The sequence below is a fragment of the Acinonyx jubatus genome, chromosome D1 (assembly GCF_027475565.1).
Source record: "Acinonyx jubatus isolate Ajub_Pintada_27869175 chromosome D1, VMU_Ajub_asm_v1.0, whole genome shotgun sequence".
Taxonomy (NCBI): domain Eukaryota; kingdom Metazoa; phylum Chordata; class Mammalia; order Carnivora; family Felidae; genus Acinonyx; species Acinonyx jubatus.
In genome coordinates this window covers 106,448,534-106,460,956 of record NC_069390.1, presented here as the reverse complement: position 1 = coordinate 106,460,956, position 12,423 = coordinate 106,448,534, and the positions used below count along the sequence as shown (strand labels likewise).

Sequence of the window (12,423 nt, the reverse complement as noted above, 5' to 3'; positions counted from 1 at the left end):
GTACCTCTTAATCTCCATTCTCTCTTTGACCCATTCCTCCACCCACCTCCCCTCTGATAATCACCACTTCTCTGTATTTAAAAGTCTCATTTTTTTTTTTTGTTCACTTGAAGTGAAATCCTATGGTGTTTGTGTTTCTTTGGTTTATTTCACTTAGCATAATACCGTCTGCGTCCATCCACATTGTTGCAGAAGTCAAGATCTCATTCTTTTTTGTGGCTGAGTCATATTCTGTTGCACCCATCTGCGCACTCATCCTCCATATATTCTTTATCCATTCATTTGTCAGTGGACACTTGGGTTACTTCCATCACTTGGATATTGTGAATAATGCATAGGGGTGCATATATCTTTTAAATTAGTGTTTTTGTTTCTTTGAGTGAGTACCCAGTAGTGAAATTATTGGATCATAAGGGATTCCTATTTTTAATTTTTTAAAGAACCTTATACTGTTTCCACATTGGCTTCACCATTTTATATTCCCACCAACAGTGCACAGGGTTCCTTTTCTCCACATCCTCACTAACACTTGTTATTTCTGATTTTCTTGATAGCAACCATTCTGACAGGTGTGAGGTAATAGCTCATTGTGGTTTTGGTTTGTATTTCCGTGATGAATGATGTTGAGCATCTTTTCATGTGTCTGTTGGCCATCTCGATGTCTTCTTTGGAAAAATGTCTGTTTAGGTACTCTGCTCATCTTTTAATCAAATTTTTCTTTAGGTGTTAAATTGTAGAAGTTCTTTATATATTTTGGATGTTAATTCCTTATCAGATATATCACTTACAAATATCTCTTTCCTTTCCGTTTTGTTGATGGTTTCCTTTGGTGGGCAAAACATATTTATTTTGGTGTTCTCCCAATAGTTTATTTTTGCTTTAGTTTTATTTGCCTGAATTGATACACAGAAAACTGTTGCTAAGGTCAGTGTCCAAGAGAATACTGCCTATGTTTTCTTTTAGGAATTTTGTGGTTTCAGGTCTCACATTTAGACTTTTCATCCATTTTGAGTTTATTTTTGTGTATGGAGTTAGTGGCCCAGTTTTATTATTGGCATGTAGCTGTCCAGTTTTCTCAGCACCATTTTATTTATTTATTTATTTATTTATTTATTTATTTAAAAAAATTTTTTTAACGTTTATTTATTTTTGAGACAGAGACAGAGCATGAACGGGGGAGGGGCAGAGAGAGAGGGAGACACAGAATCCGAAGCAGGCTCCAGGCTCTGAGCCATCAGCCCATAGCCCGACGTGGGGCTCGAACTCGCGGACCGCGAGATCGTGACCTGAGCTGAAGTCGGACGCTTAACCGACTGAGCCACCCAGGCGCCCCAGCACCATTTTATTGAAGTTACTGTTTGTTTCGTGTTGCATATTCTTGCCTCCTATGTCATAGACTCACCATGTAAGTGTAGGTTTATTTCTGGCCTCTCTCTTCTGTTACATTGATTGTGTATCTTTTTTTATGCCAGTACCATACTGCTTTGATTACTGTGATTGTGATACCTCTGGTTTTGTTCTTTTTCAAGACTGTTTTGGCTATTCAGAGTCTTTTCTGGTCCCATACAAGCTTTGTAAGATTATTTGTTCCAGTTCTGTGAAAAATACTGTTGGTATTTTGATAGGGATTGCATTGAATCTGTAGATTGTTTTGAGTAGTATGGACATTTTGATAATATTAATTCTTCCAATATGAGACCATGACATATATTTCCATTTTTCTGTGTCATTTTCAGTTTCTTTCATTAATACCTTATTTTTTCAGAGTATAGGTCTTTTACCTCCTTGGTTAAATTTACTCCTAGGTATTTTATTCTTTTTGGTATAATTGTAAATGGCATTGTTTTCTTAGTTTCTCTTTCTGCTACTTCGTTACTAGTGTATAAAAAACTGTGACAGATTTCTGTGTATTAATTTTGTGTCCTGCAACAGCATACTGAATTCATTTATGAGTTCTAATGGTTTTTTGATGGAGTCTTTAGGGTTTTCTTTTTTTTTTTTTAGTTTATTTATTTTGAGAGAACACAAGCAGGGGAGGGGCAGAGAGAAGGAGAGACAGAACCCCAAGCAGGATCTGCACTGTCAGCGCAGAGCCCGATGCGGGGCTTGAACCCACAAACCACAAGATCATGACCCGAGCTGAGATCAAGAGTCAGACGCTTAACTGACTGAGCCACCCAGGCGCTCCGTAGGGTTTTCTATGTGTAGAGTATCATTTCATCTGCAAATAGTGGCAGTTTCACTTCTTCCTTACCAATTTAGGTGCCTTTTATTTCATGTCTGGTTGCTGTAGTTAGGGCTTCCAGTATTGTGTTGAGTAAAAATGGTGAGAGTGGACACCTTTTATTTGTGCCTGCTCTTAAAGTAAATGCTTTTAGTTTTTCACCATTGAGTATAATGTTAGCTGCGGGTTTTTCACATATGGCTTTTATCATGTTGAGCTTTGTTTCCCCTAAACCCTCTTTGTTTGGAGAGTGTTTATCATGAAAGATGTTGTATTTTGTTAAATTTTTTTTAATCTATTGAGGGGATCATATGGTTTTTATTTTTCCTCTTGTTAATATGATGTATCACATTGATTGACTTGTGAATATTGAACCATCCTTGCATCCCTGAAATAAATACCCTTGACTGCAGCGAATGGTCTTTTTGATGTATTGTTGAATTTAGTTTGGTATTATTTTGTTGGGGATTTCTGCATCTGCATTCATCAGGGATATTGGCCCCTAGTTCTCTTTTTTGTCTGTCTGCCTGGTTTTGGTATCAGGGCCTTATAGAACAAATTTGGAAGTTTTCCTTTCTCTTCTCATTTTTGGAGTAGTTTGAGAAGAATAAATATTACGTCTTCTTTAAATGTCTGGTAGAATTCACCTGTGAAGCCATCTGGTTTTGGATGTGTTTGTTGGGAGATTTTTGATTACCAATTCAATTTCTTTACTAGTAATCTATTCAAATTTACTATTTCTTCCTGATTTAGTTTTGGAACTTTATGTGTCTAGAAATTTACCCATCTGTTCTTGATTGTCCAGTTTGTTAGCATATAATGTTTCATAGTATTCTCTTATTCTTTGTATTTTTGTGGTATCAGTTGCTATTTCTCCTCTTTCATTCCGATTTTATTTGAGTCCCCTTTTTTTTCTTGATGAATCTGGTTAAAGGTTTATCAATTTTGTTGATCTTTTCAAAGAACCAGCCCTTGGCTTCCTTGATCTTTTCTGTTTTTGTTGTTGTCTCTTTTCTTTATTTCCTTTCTAATCTTTATTTCCTTCCTTCCACCAGCTTTGGCCTTTGCTTTTTCTTTTTCTAGTTCTGTTAGGTGTAAAGTTAGGTTGTTTTCTTGAGAGTTTTGTTGTTTCTTGAGGTATTGCTATAAACTTCCCTCTTAGAACTGCTTTTGCTACATCCCCAAAATTTTGGGTCATTGTGTTTTCATTTTCATTTGTTTCCATGTATATTTTTATTTCCTCTTTGATTTCTTCATTTACCCATTGGGTGTTCAGTAGCATGTTGTTTAGACTGCGTGCATTTGTGGTTTTGTCAGGATTTTTAAATTGATTTATACCATTGTGTTCGGAAAAGTTGCTTGATGTGATTTCTGTCTTCTTAAAATATTTCTTGTAAGATCTGGTTAAAAACCAATTTGGAGAAAGGTGATGGTAGGAAGAAATGGATTGAAAACCATTTCATGAGATCAACTTATGTTGGTGTTCTTTAGGGAGCCTGATGATTCTTACATTTCTTTGTAGAATAATATTTTTCTTAAATGGCAAAATTATCTGACTGTTAGAATTTATTCCCTTATTTATGCCTTGATATGTTTGTGAAAAGTATATGAGGTGGTTAATCAAATACTATCTAGTTGGTGATAACACAAAAGGACAGTTTTTGGACAGTTGGGTGAAAGAATGTGAATTTCAAAAAAAGTTTCAATAGATTGGAAAAATGAATGTGAATAATATAAGATTTAATAGAGATGTATATGGTACATTTTAAAATTAGCCTGTCTTAAGCAAAAAGGGAAAATACTGACTTGATAGAAATTCATTTGTAACAAGTCCTAACAAGTTTTACTCTTGAGAGCACTGTATGAATCCCATTGCAATAGTTATCAAAAGAAACAAATTCTGCCTTAGATGTCATTAATAGAAGCTTACTGTCACAAACAAGCTGATAAAAAGAATTTGGACTCATGTATACATTATAGAAGGCAGCTTGTATTTTGGGTTGGGTTCTGAGTAGAGGTAGATTTTTAATTAGGATGTTAGAGTCTGTAGATCCTGTCTCTCCTAAGGAGTTGGTGAAGGAGCTGACTTAGTGGGAACCTCATAGCTATTTTCAAACATGTCAATGATGGCCATTTAGTAAAGGCTCTTTCTTTTCCTTGTTCCAAAAAACCAGAAGTAAGATCAGTGGGTAGGAGAGTTTTCTAAATGTGAAGAGAAACTTTTTTTTTAAGATTTTATTTTTTAATTTTTTTAAATGTTTATTTATTTTTGACAGAGAGAAAGAGACAGAGTGTGAGTGGGCGAGGGACAGACAGAGGGAGACACAGAATCTGAAGCAGGCTCTAGGCTCTGAGCTGTCAGCACAGAGCTTGACCCGGGGCTTGAAGTCGTGAACCACGAGATCATGACCTGAGCCAAAGTCAGACACTTAACCAGCTGAGCCACCCAGGCGCCCCATTTATGATTTTATTTTTAAGTAACCTCTTCACCGATTGTGGGGCTCAAACTCACAAGTCTGAGATCAAGAATCTCATGCTCCACCTACTGAACCAGCCAGGTGCCCGAGAAGCTTTTATCAATTATAGCTCGTCAAAAAATGTTCACATCTGTTGGGATATTATAATGATGGGTCATTAAACTAGAAGCATGTGTCATTCTGTCTAGTTGCATGATTTTATTTTTACCTTTTTTTTTTTTTGAGAGAGAGAAAGAGCACACATGCCCATGCATGCATGCAAGTGGGACAGGGGCAGAGGGAGAGAGAGAGAATCTCAAGCAGGCTCCCTGCCCAGTGCAGAGCCTGTCCTGAGGCTTGAGATCATGACTGCGAGATCATGACCTGAGCTAAAATCAAGAGTTGGACGCTTAACAAACTGAGCTACTCGGGCGCCCCCATTTTTACTTTTGACAGTACACGTGACTGTATGTTTTGCAGTATAAAGTGCTGTCTATGAAATTATGATAATAAAAACATCTCAGGATGTATACTTTGTAATTGAAAAGGAGCTTTTAATTATTCTCCCCTACTTGGATTTTTTTTTTTTATTTAAGTTTTTGTTTTAATTCTAGTCAGTTAGCCTACAGTGTTATACTAGCTTCAGGTGTACAATGTGGTGATTCAGCATTTCCTTACATCACCTGTGCTCATCACAAGAGCACCCTTCATCCCCATCACCTGTTTACCCTCCCCCCCACCTCCCCACCTGCCTCTCTGGTGACCATCAGGTTGCCCTTGTTTTAATTTCTTTCTTGTTTTTCTTTAAATTGCTTTATACCTCACTGAAATGTTTGTGAATTCTTTCCCTAAGATATTATCAGAAACAGTTTTTGCACTCTGGAAACTTTGATATTTTCTCGTATCTCTGCTCTTGGCTCCATCACTCTAGGGTTTAAAATTGCTCACTGGCGGGGGCCTGGGTGGCTCAGTCGGTTAAGCGGCCGACTTGGGCTCAGGTCATGATTTCACAGTCCGTGAGTTTGAGCCCCACGTCGGGCTCTGTGCTGACAGCTCAGAGCCTGGAGCCTGTTTCAGATTCTGTGTCTTCCTCTCTCTGACCCTCCCCTGTTCGAGCTCTATCCTCTGTCTCAAAAATAAATAAATGTTAAAAAAAAATGTTTTTTTAATAAAAATAAAAAAATAAAATTGCTCACTGGCTGCTTAGACGTTATAATGGTGAACATTGATTTTAGCCTGATTGGTTTATTTGTAATGTTTGTGTACTCATATGACATCATTGTTTTTAAAATTCCGTTGCAGGCCCACAGAGCTGAGAACGCTGAACTCGTAGATGAGGTTTATAACAGAAAATCTGTCCTGCTGATGACGATGGCTGTGATTTTATGCTGCAGCCCCGTCTGTGAGAAACAGGCTTTGTTTGCCCTGTGCAAGGCTATGAAAGAGAGTGGATTAGAACCTCACCTCATTAAAAAGGTACATGTGGATGAATACTTTTTATTATCTTCCTTGGGTAACTTTTAAATAATTTAAAAAGTGTAAACTTATTTTAAAGTGCCTCTTGGAGACTGTTTTATTTTTTAGATCTGGAATATTGGAAAGTAGTAACTCTTTAGCGTATGTTTATTTGTATGCGGTATCATTTATTTTTTACCTCCAGCGTGTCACGGGGTGTTCATTGAACTGATAGGGATCAGTGACCTTTCATCAGGCAGACCAGGCCCTCTGCAATTGCTTTTATTGAGGGAGACCCATAGAGAAAAGAGCAGTAGCAGGTGTTTTGCCTGGGAGTTCTGGGTCACGACCTTGGGATCTAGCAGGGCTAGAAGTCAAATCATAGAGCTGTGACACTTTTAAAGTTGCAAGACTGGGAAAGGAACACTAGAGTCCATTTGTGCAATCACATCAGCACATTGTTGTTGAATGTTTGCCTCTGCCCCGTTCCACCACCTCACCTCCATGGTTTGGAAAGTTCCATGCCTTTCCATCATAGATATTCATGCGATGAACCAGTGATAGACCAGTGGCCTGACAGACCATTCAGGATTCTACCAGCATGGTCTCCATGGACCCTTAAAGTAGGCCAGCCTGTAGGTAATCAATCTTAGACCAGTTAACCTTTTAACATTTACTGAGTGGTCGCTATGTGCCAGGCTCTGTGCTAATTATATTAAATACATTTTTGTTGTTTAGTGTCTCTGAAGTATAAGTACTTTTATTATCTCCATCTCATAGATGAGGAAGCCAAGGTATAGAATAGTTGAATGAACGTGTCAAAGTTATGCTGTAAATAAATAATGAAGGACTTAGATCTAGATATATTATTTCATTGGTTTCTTAAAGCATTGACTTCTTTCTGATTTGTGCAGGTTTTAGAGAAAGTTTCTGAAACTTTTGGGTACAGACATTTAGAAGACTTCATGGCATCTCATTTGGATTATCTGGTTTTGGAATGGCTGAATCTTCAAGATACTGAACACAGCTTATGTTCTTTTCCTTTTATTTTATTAAACTACACAAACATTGAGGATTTCTATAGGTAGGTGTACACACATGTGAAATATGTTCATTTTAAAATTAGAGGGTAGTGCTCGCTTCGACAGCAAATATACTAAAATTAGAGGGTAATGTTTGGGAGCCCCCCACCCCCACCTGACACACGCGCATACACACATGCACATACACATGTACGTGCGCGCGCGCACACACACACACACACACACACACACACATCCGGAGCTTGGGGGCTGTATAGTAGGAGAGACAGGGCTGCTTGTTTTAATTAGAGTGTACTGAAGGGAATCACTGGATTTAAGGTCTGGTCCTAACTGTGCCAGTAACTAGCTGTGTAGCTTTAGGCAAGCCATGAAAATACCCGCTCGGCCTTGGTTTTTCAATCTGTACAGTAAGGGAGTAACATCAGTCTTTAAGGACTCTTTCAGCTTTAAATTTTTTTTTGAATTTTTTTTATTTTTACATTTATTTATATTTGAGAGACAGAGACAGAGCACGAGTGAGGGAAGGGCAGAGAGAGAGGAGACACAATCCAAAGCAGGCTCCAGGCTCTGAGCTGTCAGCACAGAGCCTGACATGGGGTTCGAACTCACAGACCATGAGATCATGACCTGAGCTGAAGTTGGACGCTTAACCAACTAAGCCATCCAGGCGCCCCTCTTTTAGCTTTAATGTTTGGTATTCTTCCCTATGACAAACCAAAGAGAAATTACTAGTGGCTGTTATTTCTGCATTGTTCTTCCTTTCTGTTCCTTGGCTATGGACCATTTTGTCATTATTTTTATTAGATTTAAAGTGTAATGTAAAAATACTTATTTTGCTAAATCCTAACTCTTGAGAAGAAAATTTTGAAAATAGATTTGGAACAACTGAAGAATCATCTAGAGAATGAGGTTTTGGTCTCAGGATGATGGGAAAGCAGTGCATTATTCAGTGATCCTTGTTGTTTCATTTTGGCGATAACAGTATTTACATTCATAGTTTGAATTCACCGGGCACCTGGGTGGCTCAGTTGGTTAAGCGTCCAGCTCTTGATTTCAGCTCAGGTCATGATCTCACCATTTGTGAAATCTAGTCCCACATCAGGCTTTGTGCTGACAGTGTGAAGCCTGCTCCAGATTCTCTCTCTTCTCCTCTCTCTCTGACCCCTCCCCTGCTTGTGCGTGTGCTCTCTCTCTCTCAAAATAAACAAGTAAACTTTAGAAAAATAGTTTGAATTCATACATTTCTTTCACATTTCATTCTACATAAATGAAATAATTTTGCATAAATTGATTACGTAGAAGAGAGAAATTCATTTCCCACTTTTTTTGATCATAGAATTATGTTGGTGTATTCTAAGATCTCTGTTTTCTTATGTGATTATTTAAAATTTATTTAACTTCATCTCTGCATTTATAAAATTAGAGTAAGAATGTTTAGTGATCTAGACAAAGTGATGTTCTAATGCCTGTTTCATTATTTTAAGGGCTGTATTGTAAAATTTGACTTTGAGAAGTTATATATAACATGTACTTGAAATTTTTACATTTTTAGATCTTGTTATAAGGTTTTGATCCCACATCTGGTGATTAGAAGTCGTTTTGATGAGGTGAAGTCCATTGCTAATCAGATTCAAGAGGATTGGAAAACTCTTCTAACACACTGTTTTCCAAAGATTCTTGTAAATATTCTTCCTTACTTTGCCTATGAGGGTACAGGAGAAAGTGAGACAGCACAGCAGAGAGAGACTGCTACCAAAGTCTACGACACACTCAAAGATGAAAACTTACTAGGAAAACAGGTATGACTTCACTTTAACCTACTAGCTCTAGGCCAAATGTGGGGCTCGACACCCCTCTTGAGCCCCTAATTGTAATTAAGTTGTTAACTTAAGTAATTAAGTTGTTAACTTAATTAATTGTAATTAAGTTAAGATGTAACTTAAAGATTTTCTTTTTAATATTTATGCATCTTTGAGAGACAGAGACAGAGCACTCTGCGAGTGGGGGAGGGGCAGAGAGAGGGAGGGAGACACAGAATCCGAAGCAGGCTCCAGGCTCCGAGCTGTCAGCACAGAGCCTGACTTGGGGCTTGAACCCACAAACTGTGAGGTTGTGACCTGAGCCCAAGTCGGACACCTAACTGAGCTACCCAGGTGCCCCCTGACATGTGACTTTAAAGTTTTAATACCAGTCATCATTTATGTAGTAAAATTTAATATGTAGTCATCACTGTCTGGTGTTGGCAATCCATGAATTTTTTTATTGTTGTTATTACAGTGGTCTCTTCTTTTGAGTGGCTTTTATAAATGAAATGTTTTTAATCAGAAAAATTTTTAAAAACTTTGAAATTTATTGCTTTTTCATTTTTAAAATTTATTTTTATTGGCAGTAATACGTGAATGCAATCTGGATGTTCAATCCATGCGCTACTGGGCAGTGTATACAAAGTGTTCCTCACTTTCTCTTCAGTCCCATTGAGCTCTTTACTGTTCAGGGAGAAGTATGATCCCAGACTCCCATGCTCTGCTCTTTCTTTTTTCCATGACACTTACCACCTTTTAACGTGTAATATAGGTTACTTAAGAATATGGTTTATCTTCTCTACTGTGAGTACTCGGACAGATTTTCAGCTGTTTTTTTTTCTGCTTTGTACCCCTGCTACTTAGTATGTAGTGAATACTCATAATTTGAGAAAAGATGGAGTCAAGTAAAAAAGGATCTAACAGCTTCTGTTTTTAATATAACTTACATACATCCAAAATAATTTGAGGGAGATTACATTAAAAACACATATATAAACTTTGTTTAAGGTCAAAGAGGATTGGTAACTCTCAACTTTTTTGTTTTGTTTTGTAAGTAAGGGATGACTAAGCAAAGTTGGCTAATGTTAAAATTAGTTAGATAAACTTCAAAAGACTTTTTTTGTTTGCCCCTGACCTGTATGGAGCCAGCAAACGGAACGAATTTCCCAGCTGCTTAGAGGGAGCACTGCTAGTCAGAGCTGCTTCTCAGTCAGTCTGGAGGCAAACGAGGAGCTCCCTTCTCAGAAGTTACTTGGAACTGGATGTTACAGCTCAAGAGGTTATGGAATTTATGAAAGACGCTGCTTTTATCCCCTCCCAGCCCCTCTTCCTGCTTAGACTTCTAAGCAGACCTAATCTTACTACTTTTTAAAATTATTCAAACCAAAAGAGCAATTTTCAGAGTCAGAGTAAGTCTAGGAGGAGAACGTAATTACACTGAGGCCTGATTGAAACATCAGTCTTGAGAATGAAGAGAGGCAAACTTAAATGATAATTTCTTATCTTCTTGGTTAAAGACATAAATTTTTATTAGTTTCAATCGCAGTTAGCATTAAGTTGTCACAAGTTAAGTTTTTCTTTGATTCTCTAATACACACTTTCTCTGAATCCATCTTGCTGATTTTTTTTTCAGTGAGTAAGGGTTGGTGCAGCTATTATTATTAGTCTCTAAGCCTCTTAAAACTGTCACTTGTGGAAAGCCAAAAATATTAACAGTTGCAGCATTGTTTACTTGTACCTAGACATCTGAACAGTTTGTATGTCCCTCAGCTAAACAGTACAGATCGGGCTTATTACAGAATAATAGGAAACTAGTGAAGCCGCTGGTCATTTCTTGTGTAAGGGAATTCATGAGTTTTTCCTTTGTTATTAATCAGATGGGGCCAATTTGTCCTTCCTTGTCCCAGATATACTTTGAAATGAGCTGGTGTTTTAAGAGGGTTGAAACCTTCGAAGTGGTGACCTGAATGACAGATGTGTAAGCCTGAGGGAAAGGCTAGCACCTTTACGTTTGGCTTCCTTTTTGTCACATTTTAAAATGCTTCTGTTATGAGGAAGTGTGTTTTCAAACCTCCTTGCACACCAAGTAAATGAGCCGTTTATTTGCCTTTAAGTTTGGTGCCCTTGTAATTCCTAACTTGGAGAGCTAATGAGTCCTCCTTCACAACTTCATGACCGTCCTTCACTTGGCTGGGGTATACGTAACGCAGCAGGCCCATTCTGTATAATTAGAGAATGTGTGCCTCTCTCTGGGAGGCCGCCGTAACAGGAGGTGGATCGATGGAGAACCTGCTCCTGTCTGGGAGGATTTTAGTTGACTGATGATGACGGGATGTGGGGGCCAGCTAGGCTCAGAATTTGGCACATCAGCCAAGTAGAAATCTGGCGGAAAGTTCTGCAGGGAACAGAGAAATGCTTATTGCCAGTCACTGGAAATTCTTACAAGTATTGTTAAGTGAGAGAGATCTCCCAAGTGAGTCAAGAGTAAAATGCAGACTGAGAAGCCATGTAGATCAGTGGGGAGTTTGGTTGGCAGGAAAATTACTAGGTTGAGGAATTCAGTGCTACAGCTGAAGCCTTAGTTAAAATGATTCTTTAAAATGAAACTAAAGTCAGATTAAGGGAGTCTTGTTTGGTTAGATTTCCTTACTCTCCCCCAGGCTACAGGTCGGTTGCATAGCAGAAAAAAGTGGAGTTAGCCCTATGTCTTGGCAGATCTTAGGTCTTTCGTCATCTATTTCCTTTTACGGTCACTGACTAATTTTGGAAATGATGCCGTAACATTAGCCCCTTGAGCCGTGTTAAAGCTCACAGACATAAGAACTTAAACATTATTTTAATTTTGTATCCTTACAGATTGATCACTTATTCCTCAGTAATTTACCAGAGATTGTTGTGGAGTTACTGATGACGTTACACGAACCAGCAACTTCTGGTGGCAGCCAAAGCACTGACCTCGGTGACTTTTCAGGGTACGGGTATTTTAAACTTAGTGGCTTAGCTGCAATCTCAGAATTTCCTTGGGAAGCTTATTGCTTGACACCTTCAAATGTCTTTTCAGTTTTTAGGCACAGCTATGCTTTTAAATTGTTTCTTTAAAAGTAACTGCCTTTGACTTGAAGTACCACCTCCTTGCCTCTACTGGAGTCTTCCCACCATGATTGCTCGCTCTTTCAGGTGGATCACCTGGTTTGCAAATCCGTTGACCTTTGCCTTCTCAATCTTTCCATCCGTTTTTTGAAATTTCATGGACACATCCATGGTTTTCTTATCTGTGGCTTGCATTTCTAGATCACCTTTTCTTAATGCTCCTTAGCTCTCAGAATCTTACCTATGACAGCTTAACTTGGATGTGAGACGCACGTGGCTGTATATGAATGTTACTTTCCCAGCTTGATTGTAAGCTTCTTGAAAGCACCCTTTACATTTTTTTGTGTTCCCTA

The 12,423-nt window shown here is 38.2% G+C and overlaps 1 protein-coding gene across 11 annotated transcripts in view; it reads left to right on the top strand.

Annotated features, from left to right (window-relative positions):
* The window catches only part of ATM (ATM serine/threonine kinase), a 131,438-nt gene that overhangs the window by 46,500 nt on the left and 72,515 nt on the right, over window positions 1-12,423 (top strand). For 10 of the 11 annotated variants that reach the window (XM_053204139.1, XM_053204141.1, XM_027036433.2 and 7 more), the window contains 4 exons: window positions 5,983-6,156; window positions 7,050-7,219; window positions 8,731-8,977; window positions 11,837-11,952. In XM_053204139.1, the coding sequence (XP_053060114.1) occupies window positions 5,983-6,156; window positions 7,050-7,219; window positions 8,731-8,977; window positions 11,837-11,952 (707 nt within the window). The remainder of the gene's footprint in view (window positions 1-5,982; window positions 6,157-7,049; window positions 7,220-8,730; window positions 8,978-11,836; window positions 11,953-12,423) is intronic. The other variant, XR_003413223.2, reaches the window with a different exon arrangement.